The sequence below is a fragment of the Mytilus californianus genome, unplaced genomic scaffold (genome assembly GCF_021869535.1).
Source record: "Mytilus californianus isolate M0D057914Y unplaced genomic scaffold, xbMytCali1.0.p SCAF_8, whole genome shotgun sequence".
NCBI lineage: Eukaryota > Metazoa > Mollusca > Bivalvia > Mytilida > Mytilidae > Mytilus > Mytilus californianus.
The window spans coordinates 26784146-26811591 of NW_026262734.1; the positions used below are offsets into that span (position 1 = coordinate 26784146).

Genomic DNA, 27446 nt, shown 5'->3' on the forward strand with positions numbered 1-27446 from the left:
AAAAGCGGACAGGTAATACTGACATTGTATTTTATTGTGTGTGTACATATAATACAAATTACAACTATTATTTCACTCTGCTTTTAAAAGTAAGCGAGTCAAAATAGAAATAAATTGTTTTCGTACTTAAAAGATGTTGGTGTTGATCTCCAATTCAATGAAGTACTCTATCCTTTGCAATATGGCGCAGATATAATTGTTCCAAGTTGTATACTTCCCTAACTCCTGATTCCTTTCTTGCCTACCACAACACGAAAATGAAAAAAAAAACAAGCTTTATCTGTAAATTTGGAATGTCGATTCTATATCTAAATTTTAGACAGAAGTGAAAAAATTAAAGTCTCTTAACTACAGCTGCAACGTATCATCTTTAGAAACTTACGAGGAATTTGATATTATCAAAACACAATTGTTCTGCATCATTCTTAAACTTTGACCTTTTCAGAGCTAACATAATAACGGATCCTTCCTGACATTGTGTCGTAAACATTGAGAATGTTTATCATTTCCTTATTGTTTGCTCGAAATGTACTTCTCAAAGAGAATCCTTAATCCATGTTCCTCATTTGCTTCACGAAAACTATATTTTAAATATAAAACTCTTCATTTATGAAAATTTCGAACTTTCAAATGAAAGAAATATCCGAATTTCAAACATGTTCAAGATTTTATTGGAAGGTCAAACAGATTTATTGTACTTTGATAAAATGTTACTATTCTCGCCTTTATCATCACCATTTCGAAATCTCCGCTGGTGGACAGTACCGTAAAACGTATGTTTATAGAATTTTAAAGAATGGAAACGGGGAAATGTGTCAAAGAGACAACAACTCGACCAAAGAGCAGAAAGCATCCCGTGGCCACCAATTGATCCTTCGCAGCCAGAAAATCCCAATGTCGATTTTAGTCCTTCCTCTTCATAAATCTGTTGGAGCAATTTGTACATAAAAGAAACATCAGAATATTCTCCTTAGTTTTAATATGTTTTTTTTTCCATACGCAGTTTTGTGCATATGTATCTCAAATTCCCTGTTTATAGATTTAGAGATTATTAACTATCGTTCCAACTCCCTCAGTGAAAAATGACAACATGACAGATCTTGCTATTCCTTTGATGTCCATGTTGGTGATATACTAACATAGCTACGAGCATATCACGAACGTGGTACATATTGTACTACACGCACATAAAACATGTGTGATACTGAAGCTGTAAGCGGTTGAGGTAACTTTTGTAAAACGGACCATTTGCATTACAGACGTTTCTCAAATATTGCATAATATAGGTTTCAGAAAAAGGGTGAAGGTTTGGTACCATTAAAACGTTTAAACCCGCTGCATTTGTTTGCACCTGTCCTAAGTCAGGAATCTGATGTTCAGTAGTTGTCGTTTGTTGATGTGGTTCATAAGTGTTTCTCGTTTCTCGTTTTTTATATAGATTAGACCGTTGGTTTTCCCGTTTGAATGGTTTTACACTAGTAATTTTTTGGGGCCCTTTATAGCTTACTGTTCGGTGTGAGCCAAGGCTCCGTGTTGAAGACCGTACTGTGACCTATAATGGTTTACTTTTATAAATTTTGACTTGGATGGAGAGTTGTCTCATTGGCACTCATACCACATCTTCTTATATCTACTTATATGATTCTTTCATTGTGACATTTGTTAAAATGTTTAAATGAAAAAAGTTTATTCTGTTTTGGTTTATAATTACAAAAACGTTTTTGACATCCAGCCATGAATTAAGGGTTATATATTGCCCTTCAAAATGTACATTTCAGAAGGCCAATACAAGCAAATGTCTTATGTGTAATTAATGCATGTGCAAATCGTGCGAAATGCGAAAATCAAGTGATCCTCACATGTATTTTTTTAATAATTTTAATATTTGTGTATCTCATTTAGTAAATATTGTATACTCAAGAAATACGTGTAAAGTGTGCTTCAACCGTGATATACATCACATTTATAAAGTTAACTAAAAGGCATGTTTTACATACATATGGAATACTGCATGTGTAAAATGTATACGGTAAATCTCTGTATTATGAATAAAGGGAGATGTGACATATACGTCATTGAGACAGCATCCAAACGACAAAAAACAAACAAACAACAGTTAGAGTGGAATATACAACATGTCAAGCTCTAAATAGTCAAAAGTCTATAAATGTTTGAATAAATTAAATGGAAACAATCAAAGTTGTGGTTAAAAACAAATACTCCTTATAAAAAAAAAACTTCAGTTTTTGACACACATGCCACACAACCACTGACGAGGTTCTTGGCCTAGGACAGGCACTAGAATATGCGGTTACCTTCTAATTATACAAAAGAAGAAAATACACAGAATTACAAATTGAGTGTATATCTCTAGCAACGGCAAATTAAATTTTGGGTTTTGTTTTGAACAAAAAATCATACTAATAGTTTTGTTATAAACATATGCACTTTAACGATACTACAATCTGTCGATCCTTTATTTCGGCATTGCACAAGGTCATGTTTTTCTCTGACTATTAATGACGTCTTTACACTAAATCCATTGGATGTTGGATGTGTACTGATTGATATTTTAGTCTTAGATACATGATTTTTTTTTATTAGTTGTTATTAGCTTTGAACTAGCTTTCAGTAACTGCGAGTACTCTCAGATATGTAAGGGGAGGGTTGAGCACTCCCAAAAATGTTTAACCCCGCCACATTCTTTATGTGCCTGTCCCAAATCAGGAGCCTGTAGTTCAGTGGTTGTCGTTGGTTCATGTCTGTCATATTTGTTTTTCGTTAATTGTTTTGTTATAAATTAGGCCGTCAGTTTTCTCAATTGAACTGTTTCATATTTTTCATGTCGGGGCCTCTTATAGCCGGCTACATGTATACGGTATGGGTTTTTCTCATTGTTTAAGGCCATACGGTTGCCTATAATTGCTTACATCCACTTTATTTGAACTTTGGTGGATAGTTGTCTCATTGGCAAACATACCTCATCTCCTTATTTTATATTAACTCATCAGATCCATACAAAGAACAAAAACACAAAAGGACGTGGCAGGGTATATATGATCACTCATCCCTACCAACAAAAAAGACATTAAGTACAGATCTGGGATTACTCGTAGTTACTGACAGCTAGTTCAAAGCCAATAACAACTAATAAAAAAAATGACAGTTTGTCATTATTTTTTAGGCATTCTATAGTTTGACTTTACATGAATACATTTGAACAATTGGGTTAGTTTGGACGCATGCATTGCCCTTTAAATAAATCTTATATTACAATAGGAGAGACTTTTTAGCGTGTGAACTCTTGTTTCGTTGTGGATCGATCATATTGGTAAAGAACTAACATGGGTTAAAAATATCAGTTATTATTGAATTCTCAAGAAAGTCCTTGCTTGTTAAGTTATTCTATCAATTTTCTTTTATAAGGTCGACCAAAAGAGAACAACAAATTTTGAATAAAAGTGATTTATAAATGTAAACATTTTGAAAATACACATGTCTATTGTTTGCTTCTAATATACTTTTTTTTCTTTGGATTGCTGCTTTATTGACACATAAAATATATCTCATGTTATTCATACAATCATGGAACACTATGACATTCTCATTATATTTTTTTATTTGAAACTGACTTGCAGTTTGCATATATTAATAGATATATCTTAATTGCCATACGTCGATATTTATTCATCAAAGAAGTATGCACTTAATTGTTTTAATATTGTCGATATTGTATCATATGACTTCTTGTAATTTATTCCACACTTCTTTTTCTCAGATGTATGACTCTTTAAAGACGAAACGATGTCTAGTGTGCATACTATACCATGATACATAACAGGTGTTGCTAAGCCGAACAGACTCCTTGAGGTACAGTTTTTATATATATATATTTACTCTTATCATGCTGAATTGTTTTCGAAATTGTCTAATTTTCGTTTATTTGTTAATATATGCAAATTATATGCAAATGAGGTATACCCTGCTGTTGATGCATATTGATTCCATTAAAGCTCAGACAGGGGACCACGGGGCAGGGTGGTTTGGGTGAGGAGGTGTGTGCGGATGGGTGGGAATCTGCCCCAAAGTTCATCATCAGGTGCAAAATACTTCTGGCGTTTTGTCGTCCTATTTCTTGACCTGGGAGACCGAGGGATGCTGATAGATGTGTCTCGCTGTAGTTGGCATGTAGAGGGAACCACAGTGAACACATTGACCCCAAAAGTGCTTAGTTCGGAATTAATCTGGAAGTCTAAAGAAGGTCATTTATACCATAATACATGACATTTGTTGCTAAGCCAAACAGACTCCTTAAGGTACATTTTTTTTATACATGTTACTAATATCTGGTTTCGAGTTGCCAATATCCGGTAAAGTGTTAATTAGCGTTCATATCCATTACGTTACATACTACTTAACACTACACAAAAGGGAGATAATAGAATCTAAATTCTCCTTAGCCATCCTCGTTCGAATTTAAAGCATTTCTTTATTAAAATCCATGTTATAAATAAAACAAAAATGTAGGTATACATATTGGGTTGCTCTCAGTAACTTCTTTCTCTCTAGCAACATAATTATCCAATGTATATAATAACAACAATATTCTCTTTTTTAGTACAAAAAAAATTCCCATACATATAAATGAACTGAAATCAAACAAAATATTATTATGATATATAACGTAAAATTTACTGCCACCGATCATTTGCAAAAATTTATACATCTGCAAAAAGTATAGTGGAATAAATTGCAATAAGTCATAAGACACAATATCGACAATATTAAAACAACTAAATACACTTTATCAATCAATAAGTATCGACTCAGTCGTAGTTACTACCCGTCAATTTTGAACATTTCAATAGTATAACAATATTACAGGGAAATACCTCCAAATCTCAACGAAAAAAATATAATTCCGTGTTTCTTTTGTGTGAAGGAAGTCAACATTGAGGCCATATGGGTGAATGTATGAGTATGACATTTTTTTATTGATTCACGAATAACTTCAGTGTTAAAAATAACAAAATAATTTTGAAACACTTGGAAATAGCTGTTTAAATAACTTTTCAAAAAGGCTACTGATTTTCCATAAAGTTGATGTAAAATTACGGTTGCAATGGATACTTTTAACAAGCGCAAATGGAAGATTGTCATGCAAATATTTGACTTCAAATTCTAAAATTGAAAAGCAAGTATATGTACTACTATCATACATAACATTTTTGTCCTATGTCTTATTTAAAAAGAAGAAAATTAAGATAGTGTGGGTATTGACACATATGGCAGAAAAGAAATTACCTTATTCCCTAAATATGACCAGGAGTATTGCCATATATTGTATAACACAGGAAAATGACCCGCTCAAGCTCGAATATGAAATAGACATTTATGAATAAAGCGGTGTACTACGAAATCTCAGTAGTTGAGACGGAATGGTGTGTGTTTCTTTTTTAATTAGTTGACTTTTTCTATACTTTACACAAGTATTCTTCATTCCAAACTAAAAGACATATTGAAAGCGTTGGTCCTGTTTTGTTTCATAAAAAATGACTACCGTAAATACAAGTATCTTGTCATAGGGATAAATAAATCGTACTTTGTAAAAAATCAAACAATAAATTCTCTGAATCTGATATTTGTTACGTTTTCAAAAAACAATCGGCATTCCGATGGAACACACTGTGCTCCTCTTCTTGCCGACTTGTTCCTTTATTCATATGAGGCTGACTTCATACCGGAACTTCTTAGGAAGAAAAAAAAGAAGTTAGAAGTATCCTTTAACTTCACTTCTGCTATATAGATGATGTTTTCTCACTAAATGTTTCAAAATTTGTTGACTATGTTGATCGCATCTATCCCATCGAACTTCAGATAAAGGATACAACAGATACAGTTAAGTCTGCCTCACATCTAGAAATTGAAAATGAAGGTCAGTCGAAAACAAACCTTTACGACAAAAGAAATGAATTCGGCTTCCCAATTGTGAAATTTGTAGTTCTATGTAGCAACATTCCAGCAGCGCCTGCATACGGAGTATATATTTCCCAGTTGATATGATATTCCAGGGCTTGTACTTCCTATAATGATTTCTTTGATAGAGGGTTGCTGCGCACAAGGACGCTATAAAAACCAAGAGTTCCAAATGGTGAAGTTGAAATCATCCTTTCGTAAATTTTACGGACGCTATCACGAGTTGGCTAACCGTTATGGAATATCTGTTTCACAGATGACAGCAGATATGTTCCAATTGTCGTAATTACAATCCCGTCCCCTTTTCCGCAAACGTGACATACCGAATTAGACTTATCACCAGGTTTGTACTAACATGAGCAACACGACGGGTGCCACATGTGGAGCAGGATCTGCTTACCATTCCGGAGCACCTGAGGTCCGCCCCCTCCCCCGTTTTTGGTGGAGTTCGTGTTACGCAGTCTTTGGTTTTCTATGTTGTGTTTTGTGTACTGTTCTTTGTTTGTCGGTCTTTTTCTTTTTTAGCCATGGTGTTGTCAGTTTATTTTCGACTCATGAGCTTGAATGTCCCTTTGGTATTATTCGTCTTTTTTTTCAATGTCTTAAATACCAATTTGCTTAATTTTGTCTCGTTTTGTGGCTTTTACGCCAAGGACAGTGATATCAAATGAAACTATTAACAACTTACATACAAGTGGGGGGTTAAGCTTGCTATAAAATCACGTTTTACCCACCAGTTTCTTCGGAAAATGCCTGTACCAAGTCTGGAATATGACAGTTGTTTTCCATTCGTTCTGTTGGTTGATATATTCAGACGTTTGATTTTGCGAGGTTTTATAGACTTACTCATTTTTGAATTAACCTTGGAGTACGGTATTTTTGTTAATTCCTTTTTATAGGTGTATTTGACACTACCAACGTAAACATGAATAAAGAGTAAAGCAAGTAAAAAAAAATTTATTTCCAATTTTGTTCCGTTAAAAATAATAAATCACCTATAAGTATTTACACCGTTGAAAAATATTTAATTTTAATGTAAGAATTTTTCATATTTGTAATATCGACAAGTTTAACATAATGCACTCTGGACTTTCCAACTGTTTAGACTTTTTGTATTACCCAGTCTTTAGTTTTCTATGTTGTGTTTTTGATATTGTTGTTTGTCTTGTCGTCGTTTTTTTTTTTTTTTTTTTTTTTTTTGCTATAGTAGTGCCTGTGTTTATTGGACTTGTGGTTTTCGAATGTCCCTACGGTATCTTCTTTCTCTCTTTTTCAAAGGATTGAAATTTGCTTAAATAAACATATATATTAAAAAAATTATAAACAACTCATGTTCAGATATATATAATTAAAAATGTAAATCGTATTGAAGACCAATTGGTGGCCTTGGGCTGTTTTCTGCTCCACTTTGGTCGAGTTGTTGTCTCTTTGACTCATTCCCCATTTCCATTCTCAATTTTATTTGAAATTTTAGAATTATACAAGCGTGGTTTGGTTTTTTATTTTTATAACGTTAAAGACTGTTTAAGTTAAATCAGAATAGATTGATATGATTCATTTTACATCATCATTATTAATATATATATAATTATATCATAATTAATCTAATTTGATTACGTTGTAGGTGTTTTCGAGGCAAATCAGCATTTATTGATCAGATTAATTTTACAACATACCGATGAAGGATATCTGTTATCCGAAATATTTATAGACTTATATTTATTGTTTTCTTTTTTTAAAATTGGTGTTGTTTTGTACACTTTTTGTGCGTATTATATATATACATGTGTGTATCTAAAAGGAGGGAGTTGGATCGTTATGAAAAAAACGATATTGTTCATGTTGTACACAATAAATAAAATAAATATACGCCATGAAAGTGTACAACAACAACAAAATTAAAAAAGGAAAAAGGAAATACAAATATCAACATCTATTTCGGATAGCTGATATCCTTCATCAGTATGATGTAAAATTAATCTTATCAATAAATGCTGACTTGCCAAGAAAACATTCAAAATGTAATAAAATTAGAAAGGGCACCACACTTGCATAATTCTCAAATATCAAAGTTAACGCAAATTAAGGCGTATGTGTGCATCAAAAAAGAAAATAACACTTCCAGTTGCTGTGGTTTGCACTGCGCTATATGAACTACACTTTTTCATTAATGCCATTTGGTGCCAATGGAACACGTATTTAACATTGTCCACATGAACGTGAATGAATCAACTATAGGTCACCGTCAAACATTTAGCAATTCGAAAAACTCATACACTATTGTCATCTACAAAAGACCTCGACAGCAAAAATATGTAACCTAATTCAAAAATGTAAAAGCAACGGCGTGATTAATTACAAAACAAAGGACGAACAAAAATATGACAGACCAACGAATACAACTAAATAACAGTCTACTGACTTACAACATGCTGCCCGGTTTAAACAAGTTTGTCATTTCAAAAAAATAAAGAAAGGTGTTTACTTCAGGGCCAAATAGTTTTATTTTAAGATTTTGCCATACTGTTTAAACATAGCAAATATTTTTTATTTAACTTTTGTAGAATGGTACTTGAAATAGAAGATATTACTTTAGCCATCTCCACTTGCATAATTGGACTAGCTTTATTGGTATCTTTATATCGATTGGTGAAATGGACTATTACTGGTAAATAAATATTAATCGGTGGCTAAAAATTCACATCGCTACATATTTTTTTCTTTCATTTATTTATATGTAACCGAAAAAAGCAGTTTTTGGCTAATTTGGCTTAAAGGGCAACTTGGTTCTTTCGTAGTACTTTCGAGAATGGTCGATCGTCTTGCGTCGTAAACATTTTTCAAATACTAAGATCCTTTAGAACAACTTCACCATTCATAGGTTTATGATATATCCGATGATGCATCCGATTTTTATCATATACATGTATTATCAAATAGTTCAAGAAGATTTTTTTGTAAAATACAAAATGCAATTTTTGCAGATATCTTTATTGGTCTTCCTTTTAAGATATACATAAATGTAGAGCATTTCCAAAAACTTTGTGTAAACAATAATTTATTAGGAATTAAATACATCCTATACACTATTAATTCATATTGTGGCAAAAAGGATTCAGAAACAAGCAACAAGTGCTAATACCACCTGTCTCCTTGTTGAATTGTATTTCTAATATGAAGTTCTTCTTTCGCTTTGGAAGCAAAGCCATATTCTAATTCAAATAGTTCATAGACTGCACGTGATTGACGTCACAATTTAAATAGGGATCATTCGTAATATTTCTTCCTGTAGACGTCGCTGGTGTTCCATAAGTGGTTGTCGGAAACGTTTTAATCACTTGGACGCTTGAATCGCATTACGTTGCACATGTTTACATTAGTAACCACAATCGACACTCGCTAATTTCACCAAACTAAGCTTCAAAATTGTTGTGTCCCCTACTGCAATTATTCTAAAGGGGGACCACAGATTCCTAAAAGACCATGAAATTCTTTTGAAATGGAGAGAAGGCATCAAGAGAGTTGATCCACCCATCAAAAATATCTAGGGAAACCCGGCGGAAAATTCGACAAGTTTGCCATAACCAGCTGATAACCATGTCATGCCAGGAGATTATATAACAACAGGATTAGGTTATTATGTATTTATATTTTTCTTTTATTTAGTACATTATTAAACCTCTTTGTTTTATTTTTTCTCGATTAAACAGCCCAATAATTTGACAGGTTATTATTTATTAAAATAGGGGGATGACAAAGGGATGTATTTTATTCTTCAAATATACCCTCACACTTTGTAAGTTTTTTCCTAGTCTTCACATTTTTTCACCCTTTTACCTTTGTTTGCATTGTAAATAAGAAATAATAATTATGTTGTGCACTTAATTATAGCAAGTGAAATATATTTCCCTGACAAAACAATGCATGAAAGGAAGAGAACTAAATATATTGGGAAATATGACAATCCCTATATAGCATTCTAAAAAAAACCATGGTACACATGAGCATAATTTTTTTATTTGTTTGTCGCAATAAAGTCTGAATTTTCTAAGGACTTTACATTAAACTTATGGCAAAAGCTGTCAGAACATTTTTTTTTAATTCTTCAAAGTTGGAAATCAAGAGTATTTTTTGTGAGAAAAAAACATCACACACATCCCCGCATTAAACGCTTGTCCTTTATGAATGATAAGAAAAATTTCTGAACCTGCAGTTTATTAAATAACATGATGCTTTGTGGTTTCCTGTTTTAATATTTTAGAAGCCATCATGGATAACAGACTTTTTACCCAACCATGAAGTGATGGATGGGATACATCTTTATGTTTGAAATGAATTCATGGTTAAAATCCAAGTGGCTGCAAGTGCGAGGGTCAATACTTCTGTCAGTACCAGATGTAAAAAAAAATTTGACAAAGGTGACAACAAATGGCAAATAGTGGAATTATGGAACAGGATTTATTTACTAGTCAAGACAGTTCCTTATATTAACACACAAACTTTTCTGAAAGGGAAATTCCAACTAGATCAGAAGGAAGTAGTTTGTGATAGAAAAGTGTCGTCCAACCGAATTCACATTAAAAGAGTCCTTGTATTGTCTAAATGTTACACAAGGGTAAAACTTAATGCCCATCCTTCGCTGTGGTGGCAGGGGAATAAAAAATCTGAAACATGTAATTCCACGTGGAAACTTCTAATTCAACTTGGTTCCAGAATTATCTATGTTTACTGTGTTCTTTCTAATTTCATAAAAATACATTGTAAATAAATATGCATAAAAGATGAAATGGGTTTACATGCAATTGATTTTATTATTTGTTCTAATGTGGTGCTGTTTCACCACTGCTTTCCCAGTTAGCACTGGTCAACAAAAATAGAAAAATGTTGAAAAAATATTGTAGAAAAATATCAAAATCATGCAAAAATGTATGGTGTTAAAAATGTTTTCAAAACATTTTCATGATACTTTTAAAACATCATTAAAATGTTACTGAATTTTGACGACAATGTTTGTAAAATGTCTTATAAATGATTTGAATGTGTTTGTTAATCAAATATCCCTGAAACATTTAAAAACATATAAAAATTCCTTTCTGCAGGATAAAATATTTTGAAAAAGTTCAAAAAATATTTTTTAACAAAATGTTTTAATAATCTTCATATTCTCAAAAAATCATTAAAAAAAATCTTTTAATGTTTTACGAAATATAATTATAAAAATGTTTTCTAACATAATCTTTCAAGTCTTTTTATAAAATATTCGGAAACATATTATTAAACAATGTTTAATATCAGAGACAGATTTAGGAGTGGGGTGCCTGGGTTCCTCCTTTATGGCCCTTATGGAGCTACATTTATGGTTAGTCCAGATTTTTTTATTACTCTCAAAACTTTGTCAAGTTTGGGGCCTGATGACCCCTTTTTATGCCCCTGCAACTGAAAGTTGGGGGGGGGGGCATATTATTTTACCCCGGTCTGTCTGTCCGTCCGTCCCATTATGGGTATATATATATATACAGTTATTCAGCACAACTCCTCCTACAGTTAGAATCCTATGAAGTTTTCACTTTGATGTCTGTTTGTACATATATTGATGGTGTGCATGTGGTCAGGGTTTTGATTTTTATTAATATTTGCTCTTTTGGGAGATAGTTGAACATTGTCATTTTTGGGGTATAAGCGGTTAAATGTTATAGTTATTTTAAAATAACACTTTGCATCTACGGGGGCATCAATTGTGTCTCCCAGACACAATAATATCTCAAAGAAAGTCCTACATTGACTTTGTTTTAATACAGTTACTTCAGAGTGGAGTGGGGGGGGCATCACTTTATCTAGATTCAAAATCCTGGATCCACATTTGAGAAAACAACTGCCATCATACTGATCTTTACCCCATATCTCCTTTTACATTTGTCTGCATGCTGTTGATGCCGGCTTAATCAATATATATTTTGGCTATTTTTATCGGGTTGATATTTCATTGACAAACCCCAATATTTCCTGTCTTAGATATCAATTTTTATTGAATAGTCCATTTTTTTTTTGTATTTTGCACTGAACACATATGAAAAAGAAGATGTGGTATGATTGCCAATGAGACAACTCTCCTCAAGAGACCAAATGACACAGAAATAATTACAACTATAGGTCACTATACAGCCTTCAACAATGAGCAAAGCCCATACCACATAATTTGTTTCACTTACATAGAGGTATTAATTTAGTTTAGGGGCCAAAGAAGATACCATCTTTTCGCGGAATTTTCTTTAATGAAAATTTTACACTGAAATAAAGATTGAAATTGAAATATGTACTTGTTTTGCATAAGAATAGAGATAACTGTATTGTATTTGAAGCTTTGCGGACGTCCATCGGTAGTTTTACTGTCGCAAATACCCGTTTACCTGTCTCCGCTACGCGTCGCCAGGTAAACTAAATTTGCGACAGTAAAACTACCGATGGACGTCCGCAAAGCTTCAAATGCAATACAGTTATCTCTTAATTCCCGTACGAATGAGGTAGGGTGACCATCTTGTTAGATTTTAATTTCCCAAATATTTTGTGCAGTATAAAATCAAATTTTTTCATCCGTTTGCTCAACATGTGTTGGAAGTGACGATGCCTACATTTTGGTCACGTGGTGATGGAAGTCACATGACAGATTCAACTAAAACCGTATCCCGGAACTGCCGAATTAGTACAGTTAATTCTATACTTTTAAATGACATTATAATTTTTTGTCTTCTGTCCGCATATAATAGGCGAAATAATTTTCAAAACATGCGAGTTAGTTTTCAAGTCACCATAGCGACATTGTAGAGAAGAAACAAAATTTCTTGGAAATATGTGACAGTTCAGACAACTACTGTACATTCGTAATCGCGCGTGAAGAATTTAATGTTTTCGACATCCAGCATAATAGTATAAAGGGACTCGATCGTTTTGATTACGAATATGTTTCTTAAATACAGAAAGAGATTCACAGTTTTTTTCACTTAAGGGTAACTGATTCCATAATTTGATGGATGACGGAAGATAATAATCTGATCTGAATAAAGTTTTGTACGGGTTTTCACCTCTAATAGAATATTTCTTTATCTTGAACTGTAATCATGTCGACCACTGACAAAACCAGGCAATAATTCTTGCAAATACTTTGGGGTTTTATCATTAACAATTTCATAAAACAATTAATTAATTTATGGTTGCTTCTTCGATCCGAAAGTTTCTCCCATTGGGGTTCTTTATATAACTTGTGAGTTTCGCCCCCCTGTAACTATACGAGCATCGTCCAACTAGATGTTTTCGAGTCTATTCATAAAGCTGGATGTTTTCGAGTCTATTCATTAAAGTCTTATTTCCTTAACCCCAGATAACATCGGCATATCCAATGCTAGGTCTTATAAAAGATATGTGTATTTTTAAGGTCTTTCCACTCCTTTAGGAAAGACCTTCTTGTTTTTCTAATGTTTTTTTTTTCTTCCAGCACTTTTTTGACATGTCCTTCCTCAATTTCTATTGGAGATATCAAGACCAAATTTGGACCATATATACACCTTATCATGAAGTGTTACCAGATGAGGCTGTGTAGGATTTCATTATCCCCTTTAGAAGTTATCTCCCTTTTATTGTTTTTTTTTCGACATGCCCCCCCCCCCCCCCCCCCCCCCCCCCCCCTTCGTTGTTTTTAAAGATATCATGACTTTATGTGGACAATAGGTAGATCTTATCATGATGTATTTCCATATGAGGACACGAAGGATTTCATTATACCCTTATTAAGAGTTTTATCCCCTTGAAGCAATTTCTTTTATTTGCATTTTTCTTTAAAAATATAACAGATAGAATAGATTTAAAAACGGCAACATGTACAGGAACAGATGGCAATGTAAATAAACATATACAATTTTTTTGTTATCAACCCTTATATGAGTTTTTTCCCTGGAATTATTTTACACATTTTTTGAAAAGTTGTATTTCAAGAACCGGAAGTCGTACAGACTTGGGACCTTCACCAACAATCTTAAGTTCATTTGACCTTTCATTTGAACCAAGGTCAAAGGTCACCAAGTGCAAAAAAAGCTTACATATTAAAAAAACCATATGAGATCGCTGCACACATACACTGTATAAAATGTTCCTCTCGAAGAGCTCTACATTTTATACATATAGCCTAAAAATTGCCGACCATCCGTTCAAAAGTTACGACGAGATAATTCTTAAAAGTATAGTATTTTGCGTATTTCTTTTAAAAGGTAACAGATATCAACCTATTATAAATTGCAAAATTAATCAGTATTTCAATACCTTCAATTTGATGTCAATGTCAAGGTCATGATGAAATTTTACCTTGACCTTCAAAGTGTACTATGACCTTGACCTTGTGACATTTGAAGGTCAAGTGGTCCTGAGTTGAATAGTGGTAGTCCAATGTCTCTACGACTTCCGGTTCTTAAGTTTGGTATTGCATGATATATTTGATTATTCATTGTGACCTTGATTAACTTTGGAATTGTCCAATTTTTTTCTACAATGTTATACTTCAACTGTTGATCATTTATCACTTATCAGTTTTGAGATATCTGTTGTCGTTTTAGAGAAAATGCAGTTTAAAATTTTGAGAGCGGAGGCATGTATTTCCGAAATAACAACAGCTTACCACCTGAAATTTTTAGAAATTGAAGAGTTTAACATAATTAAATGTTTGACTTATTACAAAAAAAAATCAATTTGAAATTTTCATGTTTTACATTGACTTTGTAAGTTTCATAAGTTCTATTTTTACAGTTGATATTGCATCATTTTTGGAACTTTGCCAAATGGGATCATTTAGTATATCAAATTGAACGTCTAAATGAGCTCTACTCAAAAATGAAAAATTTAAACCCCTTTTTCATCTCAGTGGGAAGGGTGGGGTCAATAAGTGCAAAAAATTCAAACTTCTAAGATGGTTATGTTGTCGCATTTCAAATGAAAGTCCATAAAGCGTACATTTCAAATATCAAACTGACGTCCCCCAAAAATGGGTTAGGTGGGGTCATTGAGTGCAAAATATAAATTGTCTTCTAAGGTAAGGTTGTCGTATATCAAATGAAAGGTCATAATGTGTACATTTCAAATATCTAATTCCTGTCCTCCAAAAATGAGTTGGATGGGGTTATTAAGTGCAAAAATCAAACTTTCTAGAAGATGATGTTATCATGCATATCAAATGAAAGGTCATTCAGTCTACATTACAAATATCATACATCCGATCTAGATAATTTAGGTGGATGGGGTCATTAAGTGCAAAAAGTGAAAAGTGTAAGACGTTTTCGTAGTGCCTATCAAATGGAAGGTCGTAAAGAGTGCATTACGAAAACATCAGATTTTTACAGGAAAGACCTTTCAATTGTTTTACAAACAATCGAGATACTAGTTTAAAAAACCATTCTATCGAAAGTGGTTTTTTTTATTTTCCTTAAAATATTTAAAAGTAAACTTTTAAATCCATTGGATGTTGGATGTGCATTGATTGATATATTTGTCTAAGATGCATGATTTTCATATTAGTTGTTATTGGCTTTGAACTAGCTGTCAGTAACTGCGAGTGCTCTCATATCTGTACAATGTCTTTTTTGTTGTGGGGATGTATAAATACCCTGCCACATCCGGTCTGTATTTTTGTTAGATGTATTTCTGCTTGTATCGATCTAGTGAGTTAATGCCTTTTCAACTGATTTTTATAGTGTGTTCTTATTTTTTACTGTTACACTAATATCCCAGGTTAAGGGAGGGTTGGCGCATTCAAACTAGTTTAACCCCGCCACATTCTGAATGTGCCTGTCCCAAATCAGGAGCCTGTAATTCAGTGATTGTCGTTTGCTGCTGTATATCATATTTATTTTTCTTTTATTACTTTGTACATAAATCAGGCGGTTAGTTTTCTCGTTTGAATTATTTTACATTTGTCTTTTCGGGACCTTTTATAGCTGACTATGCGGTAAGGGTTATGCTCATTGTTGATGGCCGTGTGGTGACCTATAGTTAGTTATGAATTTCTATGTCATTTTGGTCTCTTTTGGAGAGTTGTCTCATTGGCAATCATATCTCATCTTCTTATTTTTATATTTGCATGGCTTTACTTTTTGCTATATAAATGATGTTCTCTTAAAATTTTGAGAGCGGAGGCATGTATTTCCGAAATAACAACAGCTTACCACCTGAAATTTTTAGAAATTGAAGAGTTTAACATAATTAAATGTTTGACTTATTACAAAAAAAAATCAATTTGAAATTTTCATGTTTTACATTGACTTTGTAAGTTTCATAAGTTCTATTTTTACAGTTGATATTGCATCATTTTTGGAACTTTGCCAAATGGGATCATTTAGTATATCAAATTGAACGTCTAAATGAGCTCTACTCAAAAATGAAAAATTTAAACCCCTTTTTCATCTCAGTGGGAAGGGTGGGGTCAATAAGTGCAAAAAATTCAAACTTCTAAGATGGTTATGTTGTCGCATTTCAAATGAAAGTCCATAAAGCGTACATTTCAAATATCAAACTGACGTCCCCCAAAAATGGGTTAGGTGGGGTCATTGAGTGCAAAATATAAATTGTCTTCTAAGGTAAGGTTGTCGTATATCAAATGAAAGGTCATAATGTGTACATTTCAAATATCTAATTCCTGTCCTCCAAAAATGAGTTGGATGGGGTTATTAAGTGCAAAAATCAAACTTTCTAGAAGATGATGTTATCATGCATATCAAATGAAAGGTCATTCAGTCTACATTACAAATATCATACATCCGATCTAGATAATTTAGGTGGATGGGGTCATTAAGTGCAAAAAGTGAAAAGTGTAAGACGTTTTCGTAGTGCCTATCAAATGGAAGGTCGTAAAGAGTGCATTACGAAAACATCAGATTTTTACAGGAAAGACCTTTCAATTGTTTTACAAACAATCGAGATACTAGTTTAAAAAACCATTCTATCGAAAGTGGTTTTTTTTATTTTCCTTAAAATATTTAAAAGTAAACTTTTAAATCCATTGGATGTTGGATGTGCATTGATTGATATATTTGTCTAAGATGCATGATTTTCATATTAGTTGTTATTGGCTTTGAACTAGCTGTCAGTAACTGCGAGTGCTCTCATATCTGTACAATGTCTTTTTTGTTGTGGGGATGTATAAATACCCTGCCACATCCGGTCTGTATTTTTGTTAGATGTATTTCTGCTTGTATCGATCTAGTGAGTTAATGCCTTTTCAACTGATTTTTATAGTGTGTTCTTATTTTTTACTGTTACACTAATATCCCAGGTTAAGGGAGGGTTGGCGCATTCAAACTAGTTTAACCCCGCCACATTCTGAATGTGCCTGTCCCAAATCAGGAGCCTGTAATTCAGTGATTGTCGTTTGCTGCTGTATATCATATTTATTTTTCTTTTATTACTTTGTACATAAATCAGGCGGTTAGTTTTCTCGTTTGAATTATTTTACATTTGTCTTTTCGGGACCTTTTATAGCTGACTATGCGGTAAGGGTTATGCTCATTGTTGATGGCCGTGTGGTGACCTATAGTTAGTTATGAATTTCTATGTCATTTTGGTCTCTTTTGGAGAGTTGTCTCATTGGCAATCATATCTCATCTTCTTATTTTTATATTTGCATGGCTTTACTTTTTGCTATATAAATGATGTTCTCTCACTAAATAATTAAAAAATTGGTGACTATGTTGAACGCATCTATCCCGTCGAACTTGAAATAAAAGATACAATAAGATAAAGTTAAGTCATCCTGACAATGAGGGTCGGTTGAAAACAAAACTTTACGACAAAAGAGATTTTTTCAGCTTCCAAATTGTGAACTTTCCATTTCTATGTAGCAACATTCCAACTTCAATCCCGTCTCATTTTCCCCGAATTAAACTTATCACCGGGTTTGTACTTACATGACGGGTGCCACATTTCGAGCAGGATCTGCTTATTTTTCCGGAGCACATGAGATCACCCCAGTTTTTGATGGGGTTTGTGTTTATCAGTCTTTAGTTTTCTTTGTTATGTTTTGTGTACTGTTGTTTGTCTGCTGGTCTTTTTCTTTTTCTTTTTTAGCCATGGCGTTGTCAGTTTATTCAGTTATGGTTCATTGACTTTGACCATTTTGCCTAGTTTACGTGTTAAAATGTTGATTTGATTTCAATATTTGCATTATACTATCAAAATTACATGCATGCAGTACATATCTCCAAATAAACAGTTTATTAAAATAAATCTTAAAAGTTATATGAAACGAATTTCTTGTAATCATAATGTTATGAAAATTATTGAACCAATGCATGCATATGTACTTAACTAATTAAAGTCCTCGGTGCATTTTTCTTTTTTACATTTATAACGAATCCATAACGTGTTTCGTTGATTTTTTATCGAAAACTTTGGATGCTTATAACTTTTTTGGGTTTGGTGTCGACATTTACCAATCGTGTCCTTGATAAACATTCAACACAGAACACTGAACACTGAACACGTGAAAGTAAGTCAGATGATGAAGCGATGTGTATTTTGTTTTTTAATATTCTCTATGTATTTCTATATGCATTTATTTTAAAATAAGCATTTACAATAACAGTTGTTAAATGATTTGGCGTATTAGAAATTTTCTTTCAGAATCAATTAACATTATCTTCTTTCTACGTACTGTGTATACCTTTCCTTTTACCACGGTTTCCCTGCAGGTACTTGCACTGTGCGGTTGACGAATTTCTAACGAGAGGTCACTGCATACGAAAAAGCTGTCGTTGAATTAGAGTACCGGAAGACAATTAATCAATAGCAGTACACTTCTGAAGATTTGGATGAAATATAGGATTATCTTTTAAAAGAAAGTCCATGTACACGTGTTTTATTTTTTGGCATATTTTTTTACTCGCAAATACAGAGCGCATGCAAGTACATGTACCAACTTCGAAATTTATCACAATGTGTGTCTATATAAACAACAACTTTCATGTTGATATCTGTGGGGTACTTGCATGCGTTTAGTTTTCAAAATAACAAATAGGTGCGGAAATATGCAAATTTTTCGTTTTTTTTTTAAATTGGAATTTTGCTATCTTTATACTTCAAACTCTCTGTAAATCTTCACGATAATTGAATTTGAAAGATCTTACACCTAAAATTTAGCTCATACTTGCCGATTATTTTTAAGCTAAAACACCTAGTGTTGTAATACTTGATACTTAAGGGCATACGATACAGTTACAGAGAACATAATGACGTTGCTAACATAAAATGTTATTTTTCACGACGTCAAATTGTGAAAAGATGCAATTTCGACTAAGTTTTATCATTTAGACTTATTTAACTTGAAAACGAGTTCATGGACACCTCTTTTTAAAAATGATATTTGGTTTGATTATGTATGAAGATTCTTTGTGCCAATTTTTATGAACAAATTACCGATGAAATTTTTTAAGAATTTTTTAAGATAGTATACAGCAGAAAATGTCGTTCTTTGACTAAAATCATGAAAATGTGATAAAAATGAATAATTTCCAAAGAATTGTTACACAAATTCAAAGCACACTTATGTAGAGAAGATACTCCAGATATGCTTTTACAAAAATCAGCATGCGTTTATCTTTTGAAACAAAAGCGTTAAGTATGTCTTTCTTTTGATATTTCTGTTATGGTTTCGGTTAATAATGTGTTATGTCTTATCGTTTGTAGTCCAAATAATTATAAAATTGCCTTTCAATACCATCATTGTCATGAAAATTGTTTGGACTGGTATTGTGAAAATAATTGTATAAAGTTCGAGATTGCATGTTCGTTACGTAAGTGCGTCACTGTTTCTGATGTCCTGTGGTGTCTGTCTTTGATGGAAGATGTTCGTTGTTGTTCTGTGGTTTGCATGTTGTGTCGACTATTATTATATTATTTGTTTGTGCGTTTCCCTGTGATGAGTGTTCTTTCGTGTGTTTGTGCTGTATATCTGTCACGTAGTGTTGTCATTTTAGCGATATTTTTTAATATTGTCATATAAACGGGAGGTTTGGCTAGCCATAAAACCAGGTTCAACCCACCATTTTTTCTTAAAATGTCCTGTACCAAGTAAGGAATATGGCAGTTGTTAGCAAATAGTTTGTTTCTATGTATGTTGGCGTTTGTTTTTGTTGCACTTCAGTGTTCCTGTTGATCCTTTGTTTTCCTCTTATAGTTGATGTGTTTCCCTCGGTTTTAGTTTGTAACCCGGATTTGTTTTCTCTCAATCGATTTATGACTTTTAAACACCGGTATACTACTGTTGCCTTTATTTTCCAAAGGATAGAAATGTCCAAGAAACCGAAATTTCCAGTAAATGTCTGAAATTTCGACCCCATGTATTTCTAAAAGTAGCACATGAAGGTATATTTTTTATTACATATTTGAAATGAATAGGTGAAAAACAGCTTGTATGCAAACTTTCGTCAAAAATTTACCGTGGGATCAAAACTATCATATGCCTTTAATATGTTTGTAGGCCACACATTGCCCTTAGCGCTCCTGCCCCTATGAAGTACAATATGACTTGAAATAACAATACAATGTGAACAATACACCGCGTTATTTTTTTACAAAGAACTGATAATATCATGATTAAGTGTCAGTGTACAGTCTCTCCTTCCACAAAATATTTAATTCCAATTTGTTAGTGTTTTTTTTTAAGTTTCGTAAATTCCCTCGGACAACCCATCCGACAGTAGTTTTAAGTTGACAAAAAGTACATTAGATGATGCTTACATTGTAATTGCTAGTAGCGCGTTAACCCTACAATGGCTTCCATTTTCACGATTGAACAAAATAGGTGGCGTAATGGTGAGATAATTTTGAGGAAGTAGGATCCTGACTGCTCCGGCGTCAACAACAAAATTTGGCCGCCATGACATAGCAAAGCGTGCATAAAATGGCGTTGAATACCAGCAATAAATCAATTAATCAGCCTTCTCGGTTTATTAAGATCAAATAAAGAAAGAAACGCAATAGAAGTTTGCAACATTCTTAAAAATGAAATAAAACGTGTAGAAGAATTACATGCACAGCATTACAAATACTGAGGCAAGCAGCATAAAGTCATAAGTGTTTTATATTCTGAACAATAATTTCACTGATATATGTAACCTCTAGCTTTGAAAAAAAGTAATGAAAACAAAGGTTAAGTTTAGTTAGCAATTATGTCAATTTAAACATTTGGTGCTCTAGACCCTTTACTCCGTTGTACTATCTTTTTTCTTATAAATGAAATAAAAATATTGTTGTGAATATGTAGCATACCATTCTGGCAACATACATCATTCCTGAGACCTTTGAAATAAATTTCTGTAAAACAGTGTTTGAAATATACTATTTGACCTATACAAAGCTGTCTTGTTTAGCAATAACTTTTTCAACTTTAAATTAACCACTATTTATTTTTGAATGTCTTGTCTTTTACATGCACTTACATTTATGGCTGACCAAAGCTCCCTTCAAAAGTTGTACAGACGCCCTCATGATTTGGTTTTCCGTTAAGGAATATCTGTGTCACAGATGAACATAGATATGTTCCATTTTTGTAGCTACAATATCCTCCGGTTATCCACGATGACCAATCATCGAATGACCTAATCACATATGAAATCAAAATAGATAACATAATATGTCAGGATAAAAATACACAGAATGTTCAGGTCTACTGGTACCAACATTGCAAGACGACTCCCGAATTTTCACAAGGTCTTGAGTTGCTGTTGAAAACAACGAAAAATAGACCGATTCTTAACATGAAAGTTATATATAAATTAATATTTAAGATCCATTTTGTTACATCTGGTGATCATTTTATTTGGCAATCGCCAATGGCAGTCAGCAGGGTTTAAGAACATCCGTTGTTCGACCTGTTAGTCAAATGCGTGTTGTTAAAATATACTTTGTCACTTTTTTTGGTCTTTTGGAAAATGTTGTTTGTGCTGTATTTAGACTCATTTACCAAGAAATTTGTTTTGCATGCACATGTATAAAAATTCCGGCTTTTATCCAACGCAATTATAGGTTTGAACGTTGTTTTCAATTTAGACTTGTTAATATTTTTTCGTTTGGGTTTGTATTATATTTGCCTTCGGGTTTATATGATCTGTTCATCCTATTTCGACTCCTTCCAAATACAGTTTCGATTCCTAACATCACTGAAGAGACATTAATTGTCGAAATCCGGATATGGTGTACTAATTTTTGCACCTTTTGTTTGCGGTATACCATCTTTTCCGCAGGTTTATTGTTTTCTGTTTGATATTAAATTAATATTTAAGATCCATTTTGTTACACCTGGTGATCATTTTATTTGGCAATCGCCAAAGGCAGTCAGCAGGGATGAAGAACATCCGTTGTTCGACCTGCTAGTCAAATGCGTGTTGTTAAAATTTACTTTGTCACTGTTTTGGTCTTTTGGAAAATGCTGTTTGTGCTGTATTTAGACCCCTTTACCAAGAAATTTATTTTGCATGCACATGTATAAAAATTGCGGTTTTTATCCAACGCAATCATAGGTTTGAACGTTGTTTTCAATTTAGACTTGTTTATATTTTTTCGTTTGGGTTTGTATTATATTTGCCTTCGGGTTTATATGATCCGTTCATCCTATTTCGACTCTTCAAAATTCAAGAGTCTATCCTAAATTGAGGTAAATTATATGGCCTTCCAAATACAGTTTCGATTCCTAACATCACTGAAGAGACATTAATTGTCGAAATCCGGATATGGTGTACTAATTTTTGCACCTTTTGTTTGCGGTATACCATCTTTTCCGCAAGTTTATTGTTTTCTGTTTGAAATTAAATTAATATTTAAGATCCATTTTGTTTCATCTGGTGATCATTTTATTTGGCAATCGCCAATGGCAGTCAGCAGGGTTTAACAACATCCGTTGTTCGACCTGCTAGTCAAATGCGTGTTGTAAAAATATACTTTGTCACTTTTTTGGTCTTTTGGAAAATGTTTTTTGTGCTGTATTTAAACCCCTTTACCAAGAAATTTGTTTTGCATGCACATGTATAAAAATTGCAGTTTTTATCCAACGCAATCATAGGTTTGAACGTTGTTTTCAATTTAGACTTGTTTATATTTTTTCGTTTGGGCTTGAATTTTATTTGCCTTCGGGTTTATATGATCCGTTCATCCTATTTCGACTCTTCAAAATTCAAGAGTCTATCCTAAATTGAGGTAAATTATATGGCCTTCCAAATACCGTTTCGATTCCTAACATCACTGAAGAGACATTAATTGTCGAAATCCAAATATGGTGTACTTAATTTTTGCACCTTTTTGTTTGCGGTATACCATCTTTTCCGCAAGTTTATTGTTTTCTGTTTTATATTAAATTAATATTTAAGATCCATTTTGTTACATCTGATGATCATTTTACTTGGCAATCGCCAATGGCAGTCAGTAGGGTTTAAGAACATCCGTTGTTCAACCTGCTAGTCAAATGCGTGTTGTTAAAATATACTTTGTTACTTTTTTGGTCTTTTGGAAAATGTTGTTTGTGCTGTATTTGTACCCCTTTACCAAGAAATTTGTTTTGCATGCACATGTATAAAAATTGCGGTTTTTATCCAACGCAATCATAGGTTTGAACGTTGTTTTCAATTTAGACTTGTTTATATTTTTTTCGTTTGGGTTTGTATTATATTTCCCTTCGAGTTTATATGATCTGTTCATCCTATTTCGACCCTTCACAATTCAAGAGGCTATCCTTAATTGAGGTAAATTATATGGCCTTCCAAATACAGTTTCGATTCCTAACATCACTGAAGAGACATTAATTGTCGAAATCCGGATATGGTGTACTAATTTTTGCACCTTTTGTTTGCGGTATACCATCTTTTCCGCAAGTTTATTGTTTTCTGTTTGAAATTAAATTAATATTAAAGATCCATTTTGTTACATCTGGTGATCATTTTATTTGGCAATCGCCAATGGCAGTCAGCAGGGTTTAACAACATCCGTTGTTCGACCTGCTAGTCAAATGCGTGTTGTAAAAATATACTTTGTCACTTTTTTGGTCTTTTGGAAAATGTTTTTTGTGCTGTATTTAAACCCCTTTACCAAGAAATTTGTTTTGCATGCACATGTATAAAAATTGCAGTTTTTATCCAACGCAATCATAGGTTTGAACGTTGTTTTCAATTTAGACTTGTTTATATTTTTTCGTTTGGGCTTGAATTTTATTTGCCTTCGGGTTTATATGATCCGTTCATCCTATTTCGACTCTTCAAAATTCAAGAGTCTATCCTAAATTGAGGCAAATTATATGGCCTTCCAAATACCGTTTCGATTCCTAACATCACTGAAGAGACATTAATTGTCGAAATCCAAATATGGTGTACTTAATTTTTGCACCTTTTTGTTTGCGGTATACCATCTTTTCCGCAAGTTTATTGTTTTCTGTTTTATATTAAATTAATATTTAAGATCCATTTTGTTACATCTGATGATCATTTTATTTGGCAATCGCCAATGGCAGTCAGCAGGGTTTAAGAACATCCGTTGTTCGACCTCCTTGTCAAATGCATGTTGTTAAAATATACTTTGTCACTTTTTTGGTCTTTTGGAAAATGTTGTTTGTGCTGTATTTGTACCCCTTTACCAAGAAATTTGTTTTGCATGCACATGTATAAAAATTGCGGTTTTTATCCAACGCAATCATAGGTTTGAACGTTGTTTTCAATTTAGACTTGTCTATATTTTTTTCGTTTGGGTTTGTATTATATTTCCCTTCGAGTTTATATGATCTGTTCATCCTATTTCGACTCTTCACAATTCAAGAGGCTATCCAAAATTGAGGTATATTATATGGCCTTCAAAATACAGTTTCGATTCCGAACATCACTGAAGAGAAATTAATTGTCGAAATCCGGATATGGTGTACTAATTTTTGCACCTTTTGTTTGCGATATACCATCTTTTCCGCAAGTTTATTGTTTTCTGTTTGATATTAAATTAATATTAAAGATCCATTTTGTTACATCTGATGATCATTTTATTTGGCAATCGCCAATGGCAGTCAGTAGGGTTTAAGAACATCCGTTGTTCAACCTGCTAGTCAAATGCGTGTTGTTAAAATATACTTTGTCACTTTTTTGGTCTTTTGGAAAATGTTGTTTTGTGCTGTATTTAGACCCCTTTACCAAGACATTTGTTTTGCATGCACATGTATAAAAATTGCGGTTTTAAACCAACGCAATCATAGTTTCGAACGTTGTTTTCAATTTAGACTTGTTTATATTTTTTCGTTCGGGTTTGTATTATATTTGCCTTTGGGTTTATATGATCTGTTCATCCTATTTCGACTCTTCACAATTCAAGAGTCTATCCTAAATTGAGGTAAATTATATAGCCTTCCAAATACCGTTTCGATTCCGAACATCACTGAGGAGACATTAATTGTCGAAATCCGGATATGGTGTACTAATTTTTGCACCTTTTGTTTGCGGTATACCATCTTTTCCGCAAGTTTATTGTTTTCTGTTTCATATTAAATTAATATTTAAGATCCATTTTGTTACATCTGATGATCATTTTATTTGGCAATCGCAAATGGCAGTCAGCAGGGTTTAAGAACATCCGTTGTTCGACCTGCTTGTCAAACGCGTGTTGTTAAAATATACTTTGTCACTTTTTTGGACTTTTGGAAAATGTTGTTTGTGCTGTATTTAGACCCCTTTACCAAGAAATTTGTTTTGCATGCACATGTATAAAAATTGCGGTTTTTATCCAACGCAATCATAGGTTTGAACGTTGTTTTCAACTTTTTTATATTTTTTCGTTTGGGCTTGCATTATTTTTGCCTTCGGGTTGATATGATCCGTTCACCCTATTTCGACTCTTCAAAATTCAAGACTATATCCTAAATTGAGGTAAATTATATGGCCTTCCAAATACCGTTTCGATTCCTAACATCACTGAAGAGAAATTAATTGTCGAAATCCGGATATGGTGTACTAATTTTTGCACCTTTTGTTTGCGGTATACCATCTTTTCCGGAAGTTTATTGTTTCCTGTTTGATATTAAATTAATATTTAAGATCCATTTTGTTACATCTGATGATCATTTTGTTTGGCAATCGCCAATGGCAGTCAGCAGGATTTAAGAACATCCGTTGTCGACCTGCTAGTCAAATGCGTGTTGTAAAAATATACTTTGTCACTTTTTTGGTCTTTTGGAAAATGTTGTTTGTGCTGTATTTAGACCCCTTTACCAAGAAATTTGTTTTGCATGCACATGTATAAAAATTGCGGTTTTTATCCAACGCAATCATAGTTCTGAACGTTGTTTTCAATTTAGACTTGTTTATATTTTTTCGTTTGGGCTTGTATTATATTTGCCTTCGGGTTTATATGATCCGTTCATCCTATTTCGACTCTTCAAAATTCAAGAGTCTATCCTAAATTGAGGTAAATTATATGGCCTTCCAAATACCGTTTCGATTCCTAACTTTACTGAAGAGACATTAATTGTCGAAATTCGGACATGGTGTACTAACTTTTGCACCTTTTGTTTGCGGTATACCATCTTTTCCGCAAGTTTATTGTTTTCTGTTTTTTTATCCACTCAATCATAGGTTTGAACGTTGTTTTAAATTAAGACTTGTATATATATATATATATATATAGCACGCCTTTTACGAGATAACGTATATAATCATTTTATCTTAAAAACTAATAGGGTTCTGAGCTCCAGTTCTACCCAAAGAAAAAAGGGGGATGCTATGTATTAACGTGAAAAACATTTAGAAGTAGAACAAAGAAGCACTAAAGAAAACAAATATTGATATTTGTTTAAGTGGAATTGAAATCGAAAAGATGTAATTTTAATAATGAATAAAGATATTTCATATTTTTTGCCTGGTTATCAATTCAAGCATTGTATCAATTGAGTCTTACAGACGTTTGAATTAAAACATTATAAATGAATTTCAGGTACATCTATAACACTTATTCCAGAGGGCACAATTCAAATTGGCCATGGGTGTACCATTAAAATATCAGCAAGAATACAAAAGAAATCGGAATGCGATTTCAGATTGTACTGGCAGAAAATTGGAAGTAGCAATGAAGCTAAAAACATTTCATTTTGTAACACAATTAAATATGCTGGTTCTAAAAGTAAAACTTTAGCACCATCACTTTTCATCAATAAGGCAGTGAAGGAAGATACTGGTATATATCAACTTAGATATGAAAGTCTCAAAGAAGTGGTTATAAGTCGCCAGATCGCCGTTCAAGTTTTTGGAGGTAAGTTTTGATTTCCAGTAGTTGTTGTAGAACAATTTTTGGGAATATGAATAGCAAAGATCATTGAGAGATGGGGGTGAAAGGACAGTATTTTGTTACCATCACTATAAGTAAGCTTAAAAGGATCGTTTGAGATCCAAAATTAATATAATTACTGTAAAGAGATTCTAAGG

The 27446-nt window shown here is 32.9% G+C and overlaps 2 protein-coding genes across 3 annotated transcripts in view; both read left to right on the top strand.

Annotated features, from left to right (window-relative positions):
* Nucleotides 1-27446, top strand: part of LOC127711242 (major facilitator superfamily domain-containing protein 12-like) — a 256747-nt gene that overhangs the window by 77830 nt on the left and 151471 nt on the right. The gene's annotated exons all lie outside the window — the stretch shown is intronic.
* Nucleotides 1-27446, top strand: part of LOC127711240 (uncharacterized) — an 80402-nt gene that overhangs the window by 16087 nt on the left and 36869 nt on the right. For both annotated transcript variants that reach the window (XM_052217230.1, XM_052217231.1), the window contains 3 exons: nucleotides 3779-3870; nucleotides 8541-8644; nucleotides 26959-27273. In XM_052217230.1, the coding sequence (XP_052073190.1) occupies nucleotides 8542-8644; nucleotides 26959-27273 (418 nt within the window). In that variant the 5' untranslated portion in view covers nucleotides 3779-3870; nucleotide 8541. The remainder of the gene's footprint in view (nucleotides 1-3778; nucleotides 3871-8540; nucleotides 8645-26958; nucleotides 27274-27446) is intronic.